General features: G+C 33.3%; 1 protein-coding gene across 2 annotated transcripts; it reads left to right on the top strand.

The window, feature by feature from the left end:
* The first annotated feature begins 537 nt into the window (after positions 1-537).
* LOC127861029 (uncharacterized) lies at positions 538-26,968 on the top strand. 2 transcript variants are annotated; one of them, XM_052399386.1, is made up of 15 exons: positions 538-627; positions 834-1,474; positions 1,867-2,007; positions 4,630-4,701; positions 5,319-5,523; positions 7,648-7,811; positions 8,314-8,464; positions 9,426-9,593; positions 14,084-14,152; positions 15,467-15,578; positions 20,217-20,285; positions 24,000-24,291; positions 24,880-25,071; positions 25,516-25,631; positions 26,381-26,968. In XM_052399386.1, exons 2-9 carry the CDS (start codon positions 1,355-1,357, stop codon positions 14,143-14,145), a joined length of 1,083 nt encoding a protein of 360 aa, XP_052255346.1. In that variant the 5' UTR covers positions 538-627; positions 834-1,354; the 3' UTR covers positions 14,146-14,152; positions 15,467-15,578; positions 20,217-20,285; positions 24,000-24,291; positions 24,880-25,071; positions 25,516-25,631; positions 26,381-26,968. The 2 variants fall into 2 exon arrangements, with proteins under 2 accessions (XP_052255346.1, XP_052255347.1); XM_052399387.1 differs by lacking the exon at positions 20,217-20,285.
* Positions 26,969-27,222: the final 254 nt, after the last annotated feature.

Raw genomic sequence — 27,222 nt, 5'->3', positions numbered from 1 at the left:
CCCAATATTGTCATCGATAATGTCACAATTGCGGACGGGGCTATCTGCAACACTTCAAACCTGTGTAAGTTCGGCACAGATGTGATATACATTGAGGAAAGGAAACATATCAGTGTCGTTAAACCTGCTCCTCGCCTTCGTTACCTCCACAGGTTTGTAGATTCTTTCAGCCACTACTTATACCAAGTTTGAAGTACTACGAAATCTGTAATATATGGTTGATTTTTTTAATTCAACTTCTGTGATTATTTGCAAACATAGTAGTTCATTAAACTAATCTGTTTGAGTCGCAGTGGTGTAGTGGATATGGTGTCCGCCAGCGACCGGGAGGTCACGGGTTCGATTCCCGTTGTGGGAGCGTTCTTTCAATTTCCCCCATATACACCAAGTACTGGTTCTAGTCCCAGGACTCGAGAGCGTTTCAAATCCTTAGGCTTTATATGCAATCGAACTAAACTATGCAGCGTACACTACAAGCTATGAATATCTTCTTGAATCTGGGTCACGCTATTCTTCTTATCAGTTACAACCTTTTAGTATCGACATAGATAAAGTCATGGACGAAATATTGCAATAAGGTGAAAATAATAAAGAACCTAATGGAATTTGGACTCATTAAGATGAATGGTAACTCGACATGTTTTGTTTTACTCAAATACGGCATTGTGATGAATTATGTTAGCTGAGCTTTGTAATAAAATAAGCAATATGGATTTAACATAATGCTTCTATTACATATCGATGTATAATAAATTACGTTTTTCTATCATAATAAGTCACATTGACTGAGCTTATTTAATCGAATAATTACGTACTGCTATCATTTGATATAGTTATGTTGTCTGTTGCCGATGTGCTTCTTGCGACGTTTACATCATCACGTAAGCATAAAATTGTGCATGTGTTAAGTTGATGCCTACTGATTCAAACTATTTATTATATTTACTTCAATTTCTATCAACTCTACTATTGTAATATATAGTTGGCTTAGTCTCTTGCAAACCTACTATCTTTTCTATGTGATGGCTTGGATACAAAAAATGGTCATGTTGTTATTCCATGTCTCTCAATTGAAGATAATATAACAAAAATATACTTTCTAGTTCTGTACAAAATTTAACAAACAGAACACGTGCTTGATTCTTTTGTTACGACGAGTTGCGACGAGTACGGCTTTGAGAGACGATAATGAACATAAGTGATATTTTACAGATCAGTTTGGATGTTTTTTATATTGATATAAAGAAATTTCTTTGGTAACAAACTTGGTAATGCTAAAAACAATATTGTTTACGGCTTAACATAAATGCTCAAGACATAAACTGATAATATTTTTGCTTGATTTACGTAATATATGCTTTCTTACCCTAGACCTTGTGTTTTTCGTTCAACAAATGCCTTGAAATGTCTGTCTTGCAATGATATACCCCAACCCAATGATTGCAATTCAATATCCGAATGCGGTCAGCACGAGGTAAGCACATTGTTTATTATTTCTTTTGGAAACATATTCATTCTGATTATATTGCACATTACAAGAGTTTGTCCTTATTCATTTATGGTACCGGTTTAGGTCCATACAATACAATTAACACAGGCAAACGTGTGCATAAAACCACGTTCTCTGAAACCCATTCTTATACATGTGTATCTAACATTCAAATGAAACAAAATGTATTTTATTATAATATATTTTTGGAATGTACATTGTTGTCAATGTGTAACATTACTGTTAAAATACTTGATTAAACACTGGTTGATACAGTGTCTGAATATTTCGGTACCATATCTAAACCCGAATTACACTCGACTTCGCACTCTGGAACAAAAGACGATTTATTGCTTAAATCTGCCTATCTTACACAGTATTCCGGAGATAATCGATGTATCTCGATTGTCAACTTCGGACCCAATGGCATAACAACGACCACCCAGGAATTTCTAAACTGTAAACGGATCTCGGCTTTCGGCTTAGGTCCAAATTCAATGTGTGCGGCTGTCTGGCTGGTCAGTTTTTTGTCGTAGTTTCCTCGGCTGATTGTTTATTTGCTTAGTTACTATAACTACTGATTGTGCACATTATGGTTTGTGAGCTTTCTTAAATATATTATGTTTACTCGTGAACACAATTTCTTATAGGCGAATTGCATCCGTTTAGATTTAAGTGCCCTGATCACATTTTATCCCATTTTCACCGCGACATTGACGGTATAACACGTTGTGGAATATACTTGCTTGTATTCAACACTGTGGAATATACCTGTCGCGTGCACGGACTACTTTTTAAATGACGTCATGCGATATGCGCTAAAATTAGGTCGATATTGTTTGGTTCATTGATCGAATTTTAAGGTCACCCATGAAAAGAAAATGTGCATATTTTGCAGAAAAAAATATATATGACATATTCACCAAAAGAAATGTTGAAATAAAATATAAAAGTACACGATTTTTGTTTTGTTATTTTTTTATTTATATTTACTTTACCACTGAATGATTTTTCATAAGAAACAAAGTCGACAAAACTTGAGCTTCAAAATTATACGACCTTCAACCTTTAAATCTAGTCATATGACATTATTTAGTGTAATGTGCACTGTTTATAACCAAAGCATATACTTTTGACATTTAACTTAAATATTAAGAATGTACAACAAGCCATACACATATCGCACAGTTCATGAATCATCTGCTATGTTTGCTTTCCTATTTAATTCACGTTAGGCATAGAGCTGTGTAAAGTATAAGATGGTAAAAATAGCACCACCCTGGAATTGGGAACGTCCCATTTGTACACGGGTATTTTCTACTCATTCATCTGTTGTGTACTTGAATGTTTTCCATTCTTTGTGTATTTATATATTAGATTATTTTTTCGTACAATAAGGGCATTTACCATAGATAAATAAAACACTGTGCAAGTTTAAACATAATTATGTTTATATGCAGAAATCTGCAAATGCAACCGAGTTTACCAACGGCTATTATTAGATAAACTGCTCCGGTTCATTTGAACAGCAGTAATGTAGAGTACATGACGTAGCGTGTGACGAAGAAGAAAGTTTATCGCGTTCATAAACTCATTTGAATAAAGTGATAAAATGGCATAAGGGTCTTTATTTAACTATGCTAAAATAATTATTAAAGACCCTAGATGCAAAATCGTCAATAATTGAGTTAAATGGATTATTAGATGGATTTTAAAGGATAATTAAAGGTAAGATACTAGTTCTTACATGTTTTGATTTTTGATTGTACTTTTGTCGTTCCCTGATCTCGGGGAAATAATTTTAACATGGGCGCCATTGATGCATCGGATCACACACGGCATACCCATAACATTATATAAAAAAACACGTTCTGCGCGTCCTGAAATTCGTCGTCCGAAGTCGGAAAACGTATTGCCCTGTATATTTTGTCAAATAAAGTGTCAGTCGCTGCAATTGTCTGTTTACTCGTCAAAATTGTCAAGGTCTTCGATAGCTAAAGAAACTTCAGCGTACAGTTAATTTAGTATTGACAGACCTGTACAAAGTCGCGCCAGTCAAAAATCATAAAAAGCGACATTTAAAGTAATGGTAGCCAGAACTAGGTCGTCGATGGTGTACATGTATGTTGACATCGACAGCATTTTGTCAGGAGTAATGGCCGCCATATTGGATTTTGATCATTTTCTTTCGAAAATAAAATAAATTATAGTAAAGTAAAATCTTCTTTTCACGGTCGTAATGTGTTAAAATACGCATACTGCGTAAAATTGAATGTAGGCATATGGTGATATTTTTACAGTTTGTGTGTGAATTTTTTAAAGACTATTTCGCGTACTAGAACAAATACATGTATATCACTACGCATGGTTACATTTGTTAGATTTTAAGCGCTTTAATGACGGAATTAAAATTATTGTTAAGGTTATTAGATCTATTTATGTTAAACGTCACGTTGAAAAAATCAAATGGGATAAATAGAATACTAGGATTAGCGTTGAATACAGAGAAGTTTATGTTGCTCGGCTCGAACACCGAAAGCGCTCGCCAAGGCTCGCGCTTCCGGCGTTCTAAGCCTCGCAACATAAACTTCTCTGTATTCAACGCTAACCTAGTATTCTCTATATAAGTCGCAGTTCCATAGTTTGGTGCTGAATTATTTGCTCCACTTCACTAAATGGTAATATCGTGTGTGTACAATAGACCCTTTTCCAGATTCCCGATATCTGTAGGAGTTGCTTACCTTAATTAAACCCAGAAGATACTCATGATGTCCAAATGGAAGTTGACATTTTCTAAATTGATTTGCTGTAATGTTCAGTATACTAGCGCTTTTATAAAGTAACAACATATTGCTACATTTTACGTAACCAATTCTTAGTTTATAATAGGAAATATATTTTACGACCACAACATAGTCACTTTTGATAAAGTTACAATGATGGACGCTATAATTTGGTTAATAATAATAAAATCAGTTCATATGATTAGTGTGTGATTGTCAAAGACAATTGACTGTGTCTTATTTAATTTAAGTTTATAAGGTTAAAATATGCAAGTACTTACCAGATTCAGACGATTAATTATTACAACAAAAACGTGAACTGCTCCTTTAAATTCATTGTGCTGTTCTTATTTAAAGGAATGCTTTACCGACGTCCATGTGACGCCTAGTGGACATATGCTTTTCACACTTCGATGCCGGGACCAAAGGGTAAAGTAGTAATTGTCAAGTTACAGGACTACTTTTTCAGCTATTACCGCGCTCTAAATAAAAAGGATGCGCTTAATGGGTATGCGTAGATTATGGCAAAGGATCATACTTTTACAAACTAACACTTTCGTTTTATGTTAAGAACATGCATAATTGAAATATAAAATAGCATATGCCGTACCCTTTAAGTGCATGTACTTGTGGACTTCACAAGGTTATCGGAGTAAAATATAAGTGCGGATTTGTTTGAAACGACACGTCTTATGTGCATTACAAGTATACAAGTATTTCGTTGAAAATATGTACACCGACGAAGACATGTAATGTATGTTAATTCTATGAAGTAACGAAACCCTTTGAGTTTGGTTTCTGCAAACTATGAAAACATCTTTATATATCTTCGTTTGTTTTGTCATCAGCTTTATACATGTTGTTGTCACTGCCATGATTTGAAAACAGTTTCTGAAGAACAAAAGAAGGATTGTGATTTTAATATCGGTATCCGTTTGAATTTATCTTATCGTGGTCGATTCATAATCTCTAACGATATTACGTTTATGATTTCTTTATGTAGAATGTTGTTTTTTTATAACTATAAGCATTCATTCATTTTGTAGCAATGTACAGTTCACAAAATACAACTTTCCGATTTATCGTCGGAAGGTCATAATGACACCGCGAAAGCTTGGTGGGACGAAATAGATAATGATAATGATGGTGTCATGAGTAACTCTGGTTCCCTTCACAAGCGTGATCTGATAGTCTGCAGCCAGTGCTGTCCTACTGGCGATGTTTGCAATGTTCATCTGTGTGGAAGCAAAGGTAATTCGTTGTATGCTTCATCTGTGTGAAAGCAAAGGTAATTCGTTGTATGCTTCATCTGTGTGTAAGCAAAGGTAACTCGTTGTATGCTTCATCTGTGTAGAAGCAAAGGTAACTCGTTGTTTGCTTCATCTATGTGTGGAAGCAAAGGTAATTCGTTGTATGCTTCATCTGTGTGGAAGCAAAGGTAATTCGTCGTATGCTTCATCTGTGTTGAAGCAAAGGTAACTCGTTGCACGCTTCATCTGTGTAGAAGCAATGTTAATTCGTTGTTTGCTTGATCTGTGTGGAAGCAAAGGTAATTCGTTGTTTGCTTTATCTGTGTGGAAGCAAAGGTAATTCGTTGTTTGCTTCATCTGTGTGGAAGCAAAGGTAATTCGTTGTTTGCTTCATCTGTGTGGAAGCAAAGGTAATTCGTTGTTTGCTTCATCTGTGTGGAAGCAAAGGTAATTCGTTGTATGCTTCATCTTAGCTAAAGAAACTTCAGCGTACAGGTTATATAATATTGACAGACCTGTACGCTGAAGCGAACCTCATATCGAAAGTCAACCAGAATCGTAACATATTTATGTCACGCTATAAATCAAAGACAGTTCATTTTCTTGGATACATTTCTACACATATTGGTGAATGAATATAAATTACTGCATCGGGGCATATTTTAAGCTTCAAATTGTTTCATTTGCATCTTACAATAGATGAAAATAACTCTCATCAGCATGAAATTCACAAGTTTGACGCAATTGTCGCTTTGTCACGTGATGAGTTTTCATTTGGATACTTTCGGATCGACCTTGACATTGTTTGCCGAAATTGTAAACATTACTTTCGTTTTCTGAAATCTATTATTAACAACTTACGTCTGGTGGATTAAAAGACTGATTTTAAAGTGAATTAGGTAATTTAAAGTATTTTACTTTGAGTTAGCATTTACACTACAATTTGTTTACAGCACAAGCATGAATAATTTAAAATACCGGAAAATGTCATTCTGAATTTGAAAACACTTGAGCACATGGTATGTTACTAAAAATAGAAATAATGTCATATGACCGTGAAATCTCTGGAGATTCGCATTTCAAGAATGTTTGTCGCATCGCCGTTTTTCTCGATATGTCAGAATAGAAAAGATCAATTTCAAAAGTTTAAAACAGTATTTTGTGAACGAATATATCAGTTGAATGTGAAAAATGTCTATCTTTTCGATCACGTGGTTGACTCGGGCCAATAACTGCATTTAAAAGCTGCTTTGGATCGGTCTTTGTTAACTGTCAACATTTAGGGAATTTCTGGTTGACTTACCTAATGGGGTTGGTCCATAACTTTTAAGTCGCGCCGGTCAAAAATAAGAAAAAGCGACATTTAAAGTTATGGTAGCCAGAACAAGCTTCATCTGTATGGAAGCAAAGGTAATTCGTCGTATGCTTCGTCTATGTGGAAGCAAAGGTAATGTGTTGTATGCCTCATCTGTGTGGAAGCAAAGGTAATTATTCTTCATCTGTGTGGAAGCAAAGGTAATTCGTTGTATGCTTCATCTGAGTGGAAGCAAAGGTAATTCTTTGTATGTTTCATCTGTGAAGAGGCAAAGGTAATTCGTTTTAGTATTCTTCATTTGTGTGTGGAAGCAAAGGTAATTCGTTTAAGTATTCTTCAACTATGTGTGGAAGAAAAGGTAACTCATTGTGTGCTTCATCTGTGTGGAAGCAAAGGTAATTCGTTGTATGCTTCATCTGTGTGTAAGCAAAGGTATATCGTTGTATGCTTCCGTTCAGGTACTAAATGACTGAATAATTCTCTAATGCTTTCGGCCTTGCGACACATGCGTACAAATATCCACACTGCAGTGATTTAGACAGCAAGGTTTAATAATTGTAATGTTTGTGATACATTTGTTTTATACCGAGGTGTATATATCGTTATATATTTGTTTTATAAAATAACATACACGTTTTATTATATTGACCTTCCGTCGGATACAGCTGGTTTGCGATTTAAAGTATTAACATATATAACGATGATTTATCACAGTAACAATTACTGCAAATGCAGGTAGTGTCATATTTTCTTGACTTGATTTACTGCGAATATACTCTGCTGAATTTATACATCTGTTCGTTTATACAGGCTACTCAATGCAACGTGGCCCTCTTTGCTACGCATGCCAACAACAGCAAGGGCAATCGACATGTCCCCGAATACAAGTGTGCGGGCAGGACGAGGCTTGCTTTATTGAGGATTTGAGCATCGCTGAACAGGCAGTCTTTCATACTGGATGTTATGGGGTTCGAGTAAGTCACAACGTACATTATTATTCTAAAGAATTTCGTATGCCAGTTGACGTTTAAAAAATGTGTAAACACTTGCTGAGCCTCTAAATAAATCTTAGTATGGCACTGATGTCCGCCGACAAGATTCATGGCGCTGTTCCTATTGCAGGGTGATAGTACACCGGAATACATTATTATCGGGGTTAAAATACAAAGGGAATATTCTGTGCTTGAAAACAAAAGCTTCGTCCTTATAAATTGCAAAACAAAAATCTACCATTTGCAAGCACCAACTATGATCACGTTCTATAGATCCCAACACATTTAGTCATGCACCATGACAAAAATCAGTTATGCAATTTATTTATTTATATCAACGTCCATAAATGATACACAGACGCTATGAATACATCAAACAAGATTGCTATCAATGAAAAATACGTAAATATACCGATTTAGGAAGCATGGCAATGCTAGCGTAAACCAGAAGGCTCTGTTTACCGTAATGTATCTTGCTTTACAGAAATGCGCAGCGAACCATATGTTTATCGAACCCCATGCCCTTATCGGACGACGTTCTATGCAACAACCAAATGACACCGACGATGGTGGTTTCGATGATTCGGAAGATGCGCCTCCGACAACAAGACGTTGCTGTCGAACGGATTTCTGTAGTAAATATGAAATATTTAAAAGGGACATGTTCACGTGTTGGTAAATTGGCAAAATTAAAAAAGATGTTTCTGAATCGCAAATGTTCGTCGTAGTTGATAATTGTCAGGCAACAGTAATACTGAACATTTACCATGCTCTAAAATATCCAGTATATACATCTTTCGACAATTTAAAAAACTGAAAATTATAAAGCGTTGAAACGCGAAATGATTGTATAATTTGGAGAGTTCTGTTGTTGTCGTTATATTTTGTGATATTAGAGGATTGCTTACATAAAGTATAAAATATATCACTCATTGTATGAGCGCAAATGACCGAGTGGTCTTAGCGTTAGACTTTTACTCTAGGAGTCAGTAGTTCGAGCCCAGTTGAGGGTGTCTTTTCTTTCTTTAATTTCATTTTGTATTTTTACTCGAGCTTTTTATATCCAATTTTTACATTTATCAATATAAAGCATTTACTGACACACTTCAAATCATGCCAAAATCAGTAAAAAAGGCCTTTTAAGGGTATTGCTTTATGCTGTATCCCCAAATCCACTTTGTTAAATTGTTAATAATGTTTCACTCACATCTATATCCTATTCAATCTCAGTTATGTTTTATACAGAAAAAGGAATGATTGACACAAAGTTGACAATATTTAACTAACACAATTATAATCTATATACAAATAAATATCGTCATAATATGTTAATATAATATGTTAATGTGTTACAGTTTGCGTATATAACATGTTATCATGCATTTATATGTATATAAGGATTGTATATCTGTATTGAAAAATATAATATAGAAAATAAACAATTGCAAGCCGAATTCAGTTGTTATTATTTGTCTTATAAATTTGTTTGACATATTATTCCTTACTTGACGTTGAATGATCAATTTTGGAAGTTACAAAAAGGGTTTCATTGCCAGTTTTTAGTTCATACGTGGGATTTTTCATTTCATATCTTAGATTATGATTCATGGGGGAGCTGGCAGAGCTGGACAGCATGCACTGCTACTTGTGGATGGAGAGGGGTTCGAACTCGCAAACGGGCCTGCCTAAACCAGAACGGGAACGCGTGCCCGGGGACGGAGGTAGACTATGATAACTCCTTCGCCGACAAAGACTCTACAAACAGTAAGTGTCCATTATGTTATGTTTAAATCGAGGTTTTTCTTTTAAGTTATTGAAAGTCACGACATATAATGTCTTGTTTTCGCCCATGATGTAGCTAGTTTCTCAGAGGCATCCAACAACGTAATGTTATTTAAAAGTATATAGGCAAACATGTAAGGCAAGCAGATATACATGGCATCGTCTTACAATTACATGCGATTATTATTTACCCTCAAATTGTGTGGGTGCGCATCGCATATATATTTAAGTTCTCATGCTCAGACGTATATTTTTGCTTCATTTAATGATACAGCTAGTTATATAAAAAAAAATCAACTAAACACTTATATTAACACTTTGATGATATATTAGTATGGATCACACAGTTGAAGGTTCGAGTATATTAAAACAATTGAAACAATACATGTCGAAAAATTATTTATGTGTGAAGACATCCATTCTGTGTGAATATATACGAAAGGCATTTCCTTTGTGTATTATATCATTTGTAGATTTTTTTTTTAAATATCGGTGAACATCTTTGAAACCCTTAATAATGCTTTAATATGTTAAAGGTAAAAATGTAGGTTATTCTGGAAGGAACTTTAGTGTTTCAAAAGTTAATTATACCTATTTATGGTTTGGAGTATTCATGGATAAATCAGGATTGTTGTTACGGAGATATTTCGTTTACTAAACGAATAATTGAATTTTGTTTTCAAAACTAGAGCTTTGACAGAGCAATCCGTCACGGTAACAATTGTTTATTATTAAACACAGTTCAATACATAACGATATTAAAATTATAACATATAGCATTCAAACATAAAACATAAGCCTGCCTTTTTGCCACTAAATTCCAATTTTAAAAGCACAGACAATGATTAAGGAGCTATCGCCTTAACCTTGCGTCCATCCGAGTTGTTGTATCATGCCATGCTTTTTATACTTTTTATCATTTTATATCAGCGTTCCATGTATTATCAAGGAAAATTACAAAGCAACAATAATACGCCACATTATTCAATCGTTTCGCGTTTGAACTACTTTATCATTTTAACAATTGCAAATGTTTACTTATTAACGAAGATGAATTGTATGTAAAAGTCATCGTAATGATTTGTATATGCCACTCGAAAAAACAGTGTTTTTTTATTGTTTGAATCTGCTTAAATAGGAAAATTGTCATTTTGACAATCTTCAACAATTCCCCTTAAGAGGACAAACAAACAAAGACATTAATGATGAAGTAAGATTGATTGTGTACTATGTATTAAACATCATACACATAATATTGTTTTAGAGGAAAGTAAGTGATAATTTACTCAATATTTTAATACGTGTTCAATGCACAGGTGATTAGCGTGTGGCTTTGATATTAATAAGTGAAAACATCATTATAAATGATAAATAATCATATTATAACGAAAAATCAACTTTTCTAAAAAAAGAAACAATTTCACTATCAACTATATCTATAACAAGGTATTCAACTCGAAATCAACCGGAAACAGGGTGCATCGCTTTGAAAAAATAAAATAAAAACAAAAGTTATTGCAATTGACATGACGCCTGGACGATGATCGCTCCGCCCACTTAATCACGTGGCTCAGCGGGTAGCAAACCTAGACAAGCTAACACCAAAATGGCTTCATCAATTTTGCAGCGATTTTCACGATCTCGGTCTTATTCAACGCAGAAATCAAAATTTTTCAGTAAAAAAGTTTACTTTTTTAAAGCTAGATTTTTAATAAGTTAACTGTCGTATTTTCACATCTATTTGTGTTATAGTCTTACAATTACTCACTTATATAGTTGTTATCCTGAACATCATATTGAAGTCAGTAATTGGTTGTGAGTATGTGCAGTATACACTCATACTGTCTTTGTAAACGTACGTTTTCTCCACAGCAACGTTCTGTTTACGTTCTGACGCCTCGATTTATCTGTCTACATGTCAACACGTGGAGCAATGTGGAGAACACTCCGGGAGTGTTTTTGCTGCTGTGTTTTGTTTTTAACAATACATATTATTAGTAAGAACATGCTGATCAGTAACCTGTCTTCACGTTATTTTGCGTGTTATAGTTATGGTTAATGGTGTGGTGGTTTACTAATTTAAACACAAAATAGTTTAAAACATTTGTCGCTTCAATCCATGCCATATCACATTGACGCCATAGCTTTCATTGTTTAATAAGTGTGGTATAATTACCGATAGTTATCTGGATCAAGTTATTTGAGTAAAATAGATAGAATGAAGTGGATTTTATGATATGCTTTTAAAGAAGAAAAAATAAAATAAAAACAAGAGTTATTGCAATTGACATGACGCCTGGACGATGATCGCTCCGCCCACTTAATCACGTGGCTCAGCGGGTAGCAAACCTAGACAAGCTAACACCAAAATGGCTTCTTTGCCTATAGATTGCATATAGATTTACGCGATATTCCGTATGATTGGTATGGCCTTTTCACACCATATAACACGTGTAAAAGGGGGTTGTGTCATTTAGTTATTATGCAAATGCAAAAATATACGTTTATAGAGAACATCAGCTATTTTTTTTCGGTACATTAAACACGCTCTCAAACGCTTGCTCGCTTACCAAAATCGAACCTGTTACTACGTATAATGGTGTTATTAGCAATAAATTACCACGTATACACCGCTTTTTACCCATGTTATTTACGAAAATATTAACGAAACATTTTCCCTCGTGTATTTGACACGAAATATCGCTTTATAACTGGGATTTCGTTGAAGTTTCACGCGCTTTCTGACGCCGAGTGGGTACCTAAATCCCACATGTTATTACGTATAAAAGTGATATTAGTAATATTAAAACATTGCTTATTTGACATTTATCAATCACTATAATTGAAAGTGCACAACACAATCAGTTTGGTCATTGTCTGATATAAATTAGCGTTGTATGAAGGAAAATTCAGTCAGGCTACTTAATAAAGCTTTTAGTATCAGATGCACGCGCAGGTACCGACTTCCCCCAAGTAACCGCATTTATTGGTTATATCAGTAATAGTAACTCTTATACAATGGCATTTATCGATACGTTTTTATTAAAATAGTAACATAAAATGGTTTTCAATTGTTTCTGACACACACAACAACTAGATTAATAACGGGGATTTCGTTAAGTAACGCAAAGTGAGTACCAATATTTTCTATTATTTTACATGCACACGTGATATAATTCATACTTAATAATGCTTAGTTATTGCTTATATGACATTTCCAGTTTTTGAAATAAATTAATGTTCTATAAGGGAATCTCGGTAATTCTACACATTAGAAACTTCCATTCGCTCTTGTCAAGACCGCATTTCCGCGTTGGAAATCTTTCTGGATACCGAATGTCAGAGTTACATAATCCCTATTTACACCGTTTTGCGATATTTCATTTCCGTTTTTTTTTAACAAAATAAACGAAACTCGTTGGAAAAAATGAGAACTAGGCATTCGATCTCCACGTGTGGATTAAAAGCGTTCATTGGTGACACCACATGTCTGCACATATGTAAATACCGTTATTAAGATAAGATATTACGTGTCACCTTCAAATAACATGTATAATGACAATAAAGTGCATTACTATTAGAGTAATAAAACAGCATGAATTAGGTTTCATGCTGGGCTTTACTTCTATTAAAGGAATGCAGATGAACCTTGCTTCTATTAATCACCTAGTAACTGACAAAACTATTAAAACATGAACTATTAAGTCACGATCATATCGATAACATAAACTATTTTAATCTGCTAGTATATTCGATAATAAGATATTGTAATTGTATTTGATAGTGTTGACGTTCAGTTGTTCGTGGGTACGACCGCTTGCATTCATCCATCTCTTACACTTCTCAAGATCTCTTTTCGGCTTTAGAAACGATATAAATTTAATGCCACCAACTAATCTGACAGGATATCGATTTCCCGAGTTACATAATCCCCATTGACACCGTTTTACCATTTTAATCTACGTTTTTTTAAAGAGGAAAACAAAAGAAACTCGTTGAAATAAAAGTTAATCTAGACATAGCTTGTCTAGCAAATGACGGACAATTCGTTGCTAACTCGCGCGCCCGGTTAATCGATCGCTGATTGGTAGATCAATTCCTAGATAAGGATTTGATTGACAGGCGACGTCATGTCAATTAATAACTCTATTTTCACTCGTTATTTTCCTATATTAATATAATTGATATGAAAATATCAGAGCTTTTATGATCAGAAAAGCTAAACAGCAATATTGAATATAAAGAGATGTTGAAAACAAAAATGTTTACATTTTAGCAGGATTGCCTTCATTTTTATAGGGCATTTTTATGGTTATTTGGTAGAAGATTGTGGTATAATGAATGGAACTGAATAACAACAACAACAACAACAATATTAATACTTGTCACATATATTAAATGTACATGACTTTTGTTCAAAGGCTGGATAATATCTGATAATAGTATCTATATTATTCGTTTATATGTTCCAGTCGTGTTACACAGACCAATACCAGATGGGAGGAAATATCCTCTACGCAACTATGTGCCGTGATAAGAGTGTGAGATTCCCTTATTAATAAATCTGACTCTTAAAGGGTGAATGTGCATGTATGTTGTGTTTACCTCGGATACATAGTGCGTAAAATGTAATGTATGCGTACACGTAAGTACGGTGGCATAGAGATGACATTCAATCCCCTTTTTCTATCTCGTTCCCACGATATACTTACTCGAGAGAACGACTAACTCGTTAACCCTACTAATTCGGGGACCAATAGACTTTTGCTAGTTGTCCACGTTTTCTATCTCGTTCCCTCAATTAAGTAAGTCATTCCGACGACATAGTTAACTCGTTTTTAAACTCCTGTTTTGTTTAATGCACCCATCATGTATTTACTGCACCGCTGTTTTTCAATTCACTCTTTTTTTTATTTAGTTTGCATTCCTTCTCTTTTGCTATCTCGTTCCCTCGATTAAGTCGTTCCCACGACATAGCCAACTAGCTAAAACGAGTTAGTAAGTTATTCCCTCAAGTTAGTATGTCGTGGAATCGCGACGAAGAATTAATGATGCAAACCAGCATCTACTTTTGACGTTATTATTTATCGTGTATAGTCCATTATATATCATTACACACACGAAGAATCTGACACATGAAACATGATTACAAAACATATTTAAATAACTTTCCGTTTATGGAAAATATATCAATCAGAATAGATAACATAATACATTGTTAGTAACGTTTTAATCAATATTTTGTAAAATACGAGTATTTCATATCATAACTAATTTATAGCCCTTACCCAAGTGAAAACTAGAAAGCTTAACTTCCAGTGGCCACAGGCTTTAATTCCAGTGAAATAATTTTTTTAATAACGTTTCCTGGATATCATAATGATTAAATAGATTCAATAATGAATAAGTTGTGTAAGTAAATTCATTTCAATTACAATTCATTAAAGTTTGTTGCAAGTGTATTAAGAATTAATGTTGTGTCTTGATAATAGACAATATACACTAATGATACACTAGTGAAAAGAAAAAACAGAATCTCAATATTTACATGTTAAGTAACTGAACAAAATACAGAAATGTTTGAATACGAACCGTTCAGAAAAATGTTATCTATTTCAAATGAAAAGAACTTTTAATTGACTTTGACGTTAGTTTTGTGTTTTTTGATGTTGTTGTACTTTTCTTTTATTAGGCTTTCAATCTCTTCATGTCTGTTCAGCACGTTAAAGCAAGTATTGGGGTATTTATCGCTAAAGACGAACCCCATTTATTGCGATATAAAATATTTAAATACTAAATCCATGGTTGTGGTTTGATATATTGAAGGAATGAATCCATTGTTTTGCTTATTTCAGCTTTGTTTGGCAGGTGGAAAACGTTTCATAGAAAATGCAGGAGAAAACATCATATTATCTCAATATTGCGAAAACAAAGACCTTTGTAACTACGAACTTTGCGGGAACGAACGTAAGCATTCAAATACGTATTTGAATTATTTGAATTTTCAAACGCATGTCTTTAAAGAAATATGTAAACTTAGCAAAGGGTAGAGCACAAAATTAAGGTGTTTTTATTTATTTTTTTCATTTCAGTTATGCATTCTTAACATGTCAGATATGATTTTTTACGTATTCATTACATTGTTTTTATTATCATTTCACGTATAAAACATACGTTTATACATTCAAATGATGCGGCAAAAATATAAAAAACACACAATATAAATGCAAATGAAAGCATAATCTGTTGTTCCTGATATATATTAATATGCAACAACGACTATATAGAGGATATTTGTTGGATTCGGTGTAATATCGATTTTAATTCACGAGTGAAAATATATTTTTTCTATGGTCACGATAATTTTCAATGTTATTTTTGACTGTTTGACACAGTGAATCATCAATTTTAATTCACTGATATTTCTCTATAAACCACTGTAAAGCATAAAGTAAGATTCTAATATAACTCATGACTATTGGACGGGTCTCGCTTGAAATAAAATAACGCGGAGAACAATAGTGGAGCTGTCATGATTCTAATAGTTCGTGAAACAGAAATGCTGCACATGCATATACAGCTGAATGAAAACTGTTTGTAGTGAATTATAAACTTAATCTTATTTCAGTTTAGATTTGTATTCTATTTTTTTTTTCAGAAAGGTGAACTTTGAACCGTGTTTAACATCAGTGACAATGTTGGCTTTTACAATTTGGGGGCTTAGTAATATTTGTTATCTACTGTAACGAATGATGTCCAATTTTTCCAATTATTATGTTCGAGTTTCCGTTGTGAACACTCATGTTATGTTCATGACATTCTTTACCAAGTGATACAACCGTTACGAACCTTTTGGTTTTAAACATATTGCGTGATGTAGTTTGTGCGAGATTTGTTTGTCGCCATATATGATGATTCAGCTCCCTTTATTAACTAGGTTGAACATCACATGCTTGATATTGATACTGATCATAAAAGCAAAGAAAAACCTCAAGCTGTCTCAGTAGCTGTCAGAGTAGCAAACCAAAACTTACGGTTTCTTTCATTAAGGTGTATCTTCTTAATGTGGTTTGAAATGTTCCACATGTACTGAGATATTTGCCGCATAAAATTGCCTCGTTGAGCACAGTTTTCTCCTTGTGTTGTGGTTAATGTCCCTCTTTGTTCATATGCTACTGTTTGAACGTGGTCGTGTTTCTTGCTGTCTCCTGTGGTTATAATGACATAAAATGTTTCATATCTTGTAAAACTTGTGTGTTTCGCATGTGATGAGCAAATCGCGCCGTCAAAAGAAAGTTGCAACAAGATCAACGTTTGCAAAGACAACGAGGCAAGTTGTTAACATATTCCTGTAAATTGAATCACGTTAAGAAATCAGAATGTTTGTGAATATCACTTTTTATTATGTTGTCAATTATATTACGATTTACATTTTAAAATAATATCCAGACATCATGGCCTACCATCAGTTAATACATATCAGTGATGAATACATTGCAAAATGTTTGGTCAAAGCATTTAAACATAGAGGCGAGACTTTAAATAGTCTAACTGTTGTATAATTGAATGCTGAAACACATAATTTTATTTACAATTCATACATATTTTGTTTGATTGTCATATTTGCTCATCTTTAATTTGTATAATTGTATGATTCTCGGTCTTTGTCATATTTCTTTTGTATACATGTACTTGGCCAGAGGCAGAATGCCGGATAGTCGTTTAACTTTGAAACTTGAATGCATGTGTTTGAAGCAGTCACGTCCACTCGTCCTTGTTTGTGTATAGCACTCGAAAATTCGACTTACGAAGGATGCCTTAAAAGTTGGGGTCTCTATGTTCCTGTTGTTTGCGCAATAGGCCATTTTAAACGCAATCGTGGAAATAAAACGTTACAAACTGCATGTATGAAAAATGTTATGACATATTTATCAAATTAATATCGTGCCCTCCAAACCACGCAAAATAAAATAATTTGTGTAGTTTAGCACGCAGAACCTGAACAATTATTTAAAGCCTATTAACTCTCAAAATCAACGAGTTTTTCGAACAATATTTCGAAACAATAAAGTTAGCACATAAAACATCTATATTCCTTATAACAATAGCCAACATTTCAACTCTAGATGTTGTCTGGTAAAAGAGATTTAACAAGATACAAAATATTTTTTCGTTGTTTTTTGCGGAACAATATATTAAACACATGTTGATGTACCACATTTGTGTTCGTGTGTCGTATGAATAGAAATGGCAAATTACGATGGAATATAGTGCTCCACACAAACAAACGAGCATTTTGAATCTTTTTCAATCTATATTTCAAACCACATCTAGCGTTGAAAGTTTTGCAATTGCCTTAAAGTGGGTATGCATGATTTTAATATGTGTTAAATTGTAATATATTGATACAAATATGTTACAATAACACAAAATAGGTAAGAAAAAATATACCTTGAAGACGAATTTCATAAAATGCAGCAAAGACAAATTGGCACCCCGAGCCGATTAAGACGAAGATATTTCGTACATATTTTCTACAATAACCGAAGCATTCGTCTTTTTTTTTAGGATCGGAGTTAGTGTTTTTGTGTTATATGAATAGATATCGTTGCAGGAAATTAAAATGATACGTAAAACGAAATTGTTTCTTTGTGTCGTTTGAACGAGTCTGCACTAAAACTAAATTTAGATTCACATCGTAAATGCATGATATGCATGCTGGCGAATTCGACTGTACAGACATTTTCGATTTCAGAATTGAATATCTGGCTTATTTCGCATTTTTCAACACATGTTCTTCTTAACTTTCATTTCAATTTATATTGAAATATATGTATAATAAGTTGTTTACACATTTTATATAAATTCATAAATATTTGACAAAATCGTGCATACCCACTTTAAGGTACATTTTAACTTTATTTTTTCGAAATATTGTACGAAATATTCGTTGATTTTGAGTATTAACGTTCTTACTATTCGTTGGAAATGAATGTTCAGCAAATCTTAGCAAAATTATCAGATGGAAGTTATTAAATATGGCATAAAACATTCCAGGACACGCCTAATTATCTATTCAAAAACAGAAAAACTGAGTGTTTTATCCCCTAACACAATCCTAAAAAATGAGGAAGTATCTGGTAAACTGCAAAAAATAATACGTTAATTCTCAATGCCAATTACTTAATGAAAAATGTAAAGCAAAACACAACAAACATAACAAGTGATAGAAAACGTCCTAACCTAAAATGTTTTATCATTAAATATCAAATTAATGTATCAAAATTCCCATTCCCTCCAAACAAAACTATCGAAATGCCGAGACCCGTCTTGTGGTCTAGATGATTATACAGTGGAAGGTTCGAAATTCAAATCTAAAAAATAATATATTTTACCAAATACGTTACAGAAGAGCAGTCCATGAACAACAAATGATCCCACAATAAGATTGATGCCGTATAAGAAACATCACATTGTAGATTGATTATTTGCTCTGAAGATGTCGGATCCGGTCGGCAAATAAACATGCATATTCACAGTTTATTTTAATATTACTTTTACATACTCTTTAGGAGGAACAAATGCATGAGGTAACAAAAACAAAATAGACACTTTACGTGGCGTCACTGCCTATTGGCGATATATGAAACAAATCAAACTTTGCGTTTAAGTGATATATAAATTATATACTGCATTACTTTTAAAGCTGATTATTTGTTCTAAATAGGTATATGTGGAATACAAATATAACTTAATTAGCCGGAATACATTCAAAATGAAATTTTGAAGACTTGAATTATGTTGAATGTTGTTTTTGAGATTATAAAATTTTTCAAAATCACCCATGCCCACAGCATCAGTCATTAATGTTTATAGTGTTTGCTATGTTATTGTTGAACAGGTTTAAAAAATAAAAAAAGGGCCATTAAGGTTGATTTTGAACATATTGATTTTTTGGTAAACTTTTTAGCCATGTTAAAAAAGGTAGCTTTAGTCAAATATTGTTTTGATTCATTTTATTTTTTTAAAGGTAATTGTGTAAAATAGTACGCGTTGTGTTTAGTTCAAATTTAATTTCAATTAAATACTAGCATATAATATGTTTAATAAAATTGAATTAAAAAATGTATTGTATATATGATCAAGTTAGCTTCAGTTTTAATATTTAATTAGGCTTTATCATTTTGATAGGTCAAGGCCAGGGGAGAAACTCTTGTTACCATCAAATCTTTAATTTAAGGACGTAGTATATTAAATCCATGTGACTGGAAGTAACACAAGTTTTATTTAAGGAAATTTTACTTCAGATAAATATGTCCAGGTAAAATAAGCGTTATTAACTATTTGCTGCACATTGCAACTACCGATGGGCTTCGACAAGATATTACTCCGTATGATGTGTCTCATCATTGTTTTCTATGAAATAAAAATGCATTTCAAACGTAGAATTTCGTACTGTCAACACACGGACAAACTCTCACTTTAAAAATACACACTTTGTAATCGGACAGTAAAATAAGCAGCCATTTTATTTAGTAGAACAATTAATATACAAAGATTACAATAAAAGCAACTAATTGAACACAGTAAACGCTTTTTTTTCAGGTTTTTGGTCTGATGAAAATAACCAAAAACGGCCGAGAACTTTACAAAACTTCTTGTATTGATTCAAAGGTAAAGCAATTTGCGTATACTGCACGTTTTAAGCGGTTACAAGGCGATTGTATTATACATCCATTGCAATGATATAAATAAATAAAAAACATTGTTAAACAAATTAAATACAGCATACATGTTTAACATATTGCAACTGGGCATGTCGAATTTTATTTATTTATCATGTTGAGTCATGCCTAGCAAAATGGACTGACGGACATTCACTTCAATAGTTACTGTTGTAGTGAACGACTTTGTAGGTGCGAGTTATCCAAAAATTGCAATGACAATGTATTAATAAAGTCAATACAAACAGCACTGGAAAAAGAATATTAAAAGTATGTGCCTTAAACGGACATTTTGCCATATCGGCATAAATGTAAATTGTTAAGGAAAATCAATTCTAATCAACACTTTAACGTTTGCAAAAAATAAATTACAGTAACTTTTATTTACTCAAGTAATTATAGTATTTTCTCGTAATATACAATGTAAAGCTTAAGCCATTCTTATGCTGAACATGTACGTCAAAAATATTAACTCGTACAAAATATATTGTAATGAGACTATGTTTTGATGTTTCCTGATCTATATTTGTGCTGTGCTCTGTGAAAAATGAGGTTAATGTATGTGCGTAAACTGTCGTCCCAGATAAGTCCGCAACGGCCAATCAAGAACGACACTTTCCGCCTAAACTGGAGTTTTGCTAAGAAGAGACTTTCTTTAACCGAAAAATACCATAAAAGCGGAAAGTGTCGTCCCTGATTAGCCTGATTGATTGATTGATTTTTATTCAGGTTTAAAACACATAATATACAAGTTATAAATCAATTTTATATAACAATTATTTCTAAAAGTATATCAATTATTACTAAAAGTATTTAAGAGATTGCTGCTGAACAAAACCTGTGGTCTAAAAACTGCCGTAAAAATAATATGAAGTAAGATATGACAATGAAAAGGAACTCAAAAGTGCGACAAAATAAAAAGGTTTTAAGAAGGCGTATCAACTCAAATTAGTTTTGAAGGGAACAGATCAGCAACTACCTCACACTTAAAATATGGTTAAATGTTACTCTATTGGTATTTAATATATTGCTTAAATATGACAGTTTTTTAATATATTACTTAAATATCACAGTTAAACATGTATGCCACATATATTAACTATCACATACTTTCAGTTTAGACTGGTAATTAGATATATTTTAGAAACAACTTCACAACTTTGGGGAACTAAGTATGTAAAATGAAATAACTTGGATAATATAGTGTAAAAACGTAGGATTGCCCATGGAAGCCGCCCGAAAGCTTATTTCCAATGGGGTTCTGTTCCGGTTATACTTACTATAATATACGCCTATGTGAAAGTTGCAAAAAATGAACAATAAGTCCCTAATTATTATTGAGTATACATGTTAGTTGTTACAATCATGTTTCTATAATATATTTGCCATGATGACTTGATCACAAATATTCTAATATTGTTACAATTAAAGTGTTTTAGCTAAGCACAATAGATGGTTCTTAACAGCTAATTTGAACTTATGTCTATTATCAATTTTCTTTATTGTATTTGGCAAAGCATTCCAATCACTAATTGCACTGTAGTAAAAGGTAACATTTCCTTTACCATAACATTTGGGCACTCTAAAATTGTATGTATTTGCCCTTGTTGCATTTGAATGAGTATCTTTAGCATAGATAAAAATTTCTTCCAAGTATGATCGACACTTGTCTTTAACAATTTCAAATACATGGTTCAGTCTTAATTGCTCATTTCTATTTTCAATATTTAGAAATGACATATCTGACAGGTAACATTGATTAATACTATCCCTAGGACCCATTCCATAAAAAAATCTAACAATTTTATTTTGACATATCTGTAATTTGTCTTTTAGACATTTATTTAAACTTTGAACCAAGAGGAAAGAGCATAATCGATGTGACACTGAATCAAGGCAGAACATAAGTATTTTCTAGTTCTTGTATATAAAGACTTTGCATTTCTTAACATAAATTTAAGACGAGAGTTTACTTTACTTACAATGTTGTTTACAATATTTTCACCAGATAATGTGTTATCAATACTAACACCCAGATATTTTACAGCAGTTGTGGGTTCAATTGTATGCCCCTTACATTCAATTTTAAAATCTTTCAGTTGTTTTAACTTTGTCTTTGTTCCATTTACAATACATTCAGTCTTCCCTAAATGTAGTGATAATTTATTGTCTACTTACCTGTCTGAAAAAGAATCAATGACACTGCTTAACTTCTCAGAGATAACATTTGGGTCTTTATGAGCATACAAGATAGCACTATCATCAGCATATAAGATCAATTTAAAATCAGGGTCAATAATAATAATCATATCATTGACATAACATAAAAATAGAAGAGTTCCAAGAATACTACCTTGGGGTACACCACAAGTAATAGGTTCAAATTCAGAAATACATTGTTCACACATACAGTTTGCTTTCTTCCAGATAAATAATACAAGATCCAATATGTATTGTCAATTCCCATTATCTTTAATTTGCCACATAAAATGCTGTAGTCTACTGTATCGAACGCTTTCTGTAGGTCTAACATAACCATTCCTGTATACAGTCCTTTAGCATTATTATTTCCAATGTGGTCCATTAAATGAACAAGGCATTTATCCGTAGAATATGAATTTCTAAAACCTGATTGTAATTCATATAATAAATTATTATCTTCTAGTTACTTTTCAAGCTGTGTATATATAGCTTTTTCTGAAATGTTTGAGACAATGCTTGAAATGCAGACTGGTCTATAGTTTCCAACATCAAGATTGCTATCTTTCTTATACAATGGTTTTGCTCTTGCTTCCTTCATATTATCAGTTACATAGTTTTCAGAAATAGACATATTTACAATAAAAGTTACAGGTATTTTCATATAACTAGGAGAATTCTTCAAACATCTGGCAGGAATTTCATGTAGACCAGTGCTTTTAGAAGTTTTAAGGTTTTTTAGTTCTTCGAAAATAAAAGACTCAGAAACATGTTTTAAGGCAAATCTGCTATTACTAACATTTTTATTTCTGTAAAAATCTAACAAAGTATGAGCGTCTAAATCAAACAATTAAGTAGGGGTAGGTAACTGTTCAACAAGCTTTGATGCAACTGTAGTAAAGTAGTTATTAAAATGAGAGGCTACCTTTTTAGGACTGTGACAGTTTTCGCCTTCAATATTTAAAACAATATTATAATTTCCAGCTTTACCAGATTTATAGCCAAGTTGTTTCAGTTGCTGCCATAAACTGTTGGGCTTATCGCTGTTTTCAGCAATCTGTTCAGAAAAATAAGTTGATTTTGCAGTATTAACATGTCTTTGTACACTATTTCTATATCGACAATACATAGAGTATCATCATGGAAACCTTCTTTTCTAAACTTATACAAGTATGCGTCTCTAACTTTTATCATATGTAAAATCTCAGCTGACATCAAAGGTTCAGTCCTTTGTTTGAGTCAAACTTCTTTAACAGGTGCAACTGAGTTCAAAACTGACATGAAAATATCTTTAAACGCTATCCATGCATTGTTAACATTTTCAGCCTGGGCGGACTTTACATGCTAATCTTGGACGATACTTTACGCACATGCTTTAAACCCCTTTTTCACACAGCAAGGCCTATTTGTATATGCAGAACATACTTATATCGATAGTGCATCCATGCTTTACTTTGCACTACAGAGTTGTAATTCTGTACCGTTCGCCGACCCCATGTATCCGAAGTGTTGTGACACCAACCTGTGTGACTCCTACAACAAACCTGATACCGGTCACCACACCCAACAACCCACACAGTCCTCAATCCGTCCACAAACAACGTCTACGACAGCTCTAACCCACCCACCAACAACGTCTACGACAGCCCTAACCCTGCCTCAAACAACGTCTACGACAGCCCTAACCCACCCACCAACAACGTCTACGACAGCCCTAACCTAGCCTCAAACAACGACCACGACAAATCCTCCCCTTCGTAAGTAAACATGTGTTCACATAAATGTTAAGTACACAATCATGTAGCTGATACTAATGCATGATGACATGGCGACTTCTTGTTCGCTGGTCATGCAAAATTTATCGAATAATTATTAAGTTGAAGGACTTTTCTTTCTTCCAGTACGTCTTTCAAATTTTACTTAAACAGTATAAAATAAGACGATAACAGGTTCTGTTTATTAATAAACCATGGTTTAGTTTAAACATATTTATTTATTTTCTCAATTACATTAATACCATAATACACAAGACACTCGGTATTAAAAAATGATTGAAACGGCAGAAATATTTATAATACAGTTTTTCTGCTTAATGTAATATTTACACATAGTTGGCATTGTATTAAGAACAACATAAACTAGGTCAAACCAGACGTAGGAAATGTGGTTGCTAAATATGCACGTTTTGCAAAGATAAAATAAAAAAGAAGGATTGATGATTCAATGACTTGTGCATTAAACAACAACTACTACCCATAACCGAGTTGTTATGCAAAACTGTTTATAAATTGTTTGCCTTGTAGATTTATGTCTAGGTTTTCAAAAAACATGTTTTATATCCATAGCTCTGGGATTGGGCGAGTGGGAACCAGACATATGCCTGGAAGCAATGTATAATATAAAGGGGAATAGGTCTCATTGGAGGACGTGTTACAACCCGACTGATAAGCCAGGGATCGGATGTTATGACGGAGATGTCCAAGAAGCTGGCGCAACTATAAATGTCTGTCATGGAGGAATTGGGATTCCGTGTCAACGTATGTAAAATCTAGTTTAACTGAAAAGCGAGTTTTGCTTCATGAAACCGTATCATACATTTCCTCTAATAGATATCAGGCTTCTCGCCGATTGTTACTTGTCCTGCGCACAGCTTTTATCAAATGCATGCCGTCATAATAAACCAAAATGATCGATTACCATCTTTCTTTGTTGTTCGTGATTTGGCATTGGCCAATAAAAAATTTTCATAGTGTATGCAAATGCTATATTAATTTGCCCATTAATGTTCAAACTAAGTCATCCTAAATTGCATTGAATACAAAATGTACACACACACGTTATCCTTCCAGATCGTGATATATTCCATATATATATATATTACCTGCGACGGTTATCATTTACTTATACAGGATATTACATATGCGATGTTTTGCTACCTCACCTTGTTGTCAAAGCTTCACGGTGGGTGTGCTTTATTTTAGAGGCTGAAAACGTGCGAATAAAAGCAAGAAGCCAACTGCCGCTTGGAGGCAAGGTTACATTACACTGTATCGCCGATGGTTATCCAACACAGCACGTAATATGGAGGTTACCGAATGTAAGAATTATTGTGATGACTTAAAGCTCAGAAACCCTCGAAATCAACGAATATTTTGCTTAAAGCGGGTATATACGATTTTGTCAAATATTTATGAATTTATATAAACTGTGTAAAAAACTTATTATATATATATTTCAATATAAATTAAAATAAAAGTTAAGAAGAACATGTTTCGAAAAATGCGAAATAAGCCAGATATTTATTTCTGAAACTGAAAACGGCTGTACAGCCGAATTCGCCAGCATGTATACCATACATGTACGATGTGCATCTAAACTTAGTTTAACGGTTTATTTGAATTCCTGCAACGATATCTATTCATACGACACACGAACACTATCTCCGATCCTAATACAAAGACGAATGCTTCGGTTATTGTAGGAAAATATGTACGTCACTATCGGCTCGGGGCGCTAATTTGTCTTTGCTGCATTTTATGAAATTCGGCTTTAATGTATAATTTTTCTTGCCTATTTTGTGTTATTGTAACATATTTTATCAATATATTACAATTAAACACATATAAAAAATCGTATATACCCGCTTTAACTTCTTCATTTTTTGTTTTGTACAATCAAGATAAACTAAGTAATAAAATTACGATGTATTAAATGTCCGCAGCCCTTTTCCACGTTTTATTTTTCTACAATTCAATTCCAAAGTACTGAAATCATTAGCTTGCGTGTATGTTCGATTTAAGTGATGGTTTCATGCAATTTGTGGTTTGATTTAATACATGATTACAGGGGACCAGCTGGTCAAGGCGCAATCTTGTCATAGATGGTGTGACACAGGCGGACGAAGGCGAGTACATCTGCCGCGCATCTAACCTGTGTTGCTATGGAACGGACACCAAAGACATCGAGACGAGGAAACATATCAGTGTCGTTTAGCCGAGCGTAATAACTGACTACGCAAATGAAATCCATATCATGTATTAATTGAGACTCTTTGTAAATAATTATAAACACATAACTTGAAACAAAACACTAGTTTTTCTGAATAAGTTGGCGATTGAAAAAATCAATAAAGCTAATTGAGCTAAACAATTTGAAAATAATAAGCATGTATAGTATGTTAAACAAATTATTTTCTCATAGAGCCGATATAGCGTAATAAATTTAAAAATATGGGCTCACATATTGCGGGAGATTAATGGGACATGAAATAAAACCCGAAAAAAATATCATGTAATGTAGATTTCCTGCCTAACTGCCAAGCAGAATTTCATTGAAGTGAGAACAGGTAACACCCAGATATAAGGCAATCTATATGTATTTACGTTGTTTGATTTTAAGGATATGCATGACCCTCAATTACATCATCTAAAAATCTTGGTTGTTGCAACATATATTGTATCTGTAGTGTAAACGTAATGAAAACTAACTAAGTAGAAACGATGTCCATTCTCAGCAATATGCAGTTTTGCATACTTGACTTCATATTGGCTATGACCTGTCTTCAAAATAGACATTCAGAGAAATTGCAAATGAATAATTCCCCTTTACTACCCGAGCTTAGTTCAAAACGTTTAATTATTAATTTGAAAAAGGATTTTCTTTCAAACTTAGATCATTCCATATGTCTT

The sequence above is a fragment of the Dreissena polymorpha genome, chromosome 15 (assembly GCF_020536995.1).
Source record: "Dreissena polymorpha isolate Duluth1 chromosome 15, UMN_Dpol_1.0, whole genome shotgun sequence".
NCBI lineage: Eukaryota > Metazoa > Mollusca > Bivalvia > Myida > Dreissenidae > Dreissena > Dreissena polymorpha.
Note: the sequence above shows the minus strand (reverse complement) of the source record. Positions and strands in the feature narration are given on the sequence as shown.

Coding starts and splice junctions, on each gene's coding strand:
- LOC127861029 (XM_052399387.1), top strand. CDS start 1,355: ATGCTTTCTTACCCTAGACCTTGTGTTTTTCGTTCAACAAATGCCTTG. Junction 4,702..5,318: donor TTCGATGCCGGGACCAAAGG/GTAAAGTAGTAA, acceptor TTCATTTTGTAG/CAATGTACAGTTCACAAAAT. Junction 5,524..7,647: donor TCATCTGTGTGGAAGCAAAG/GTAATTCGTTGT, acceptor TCGTTTATACAG/GCTACTCAATGCAACGTGGC.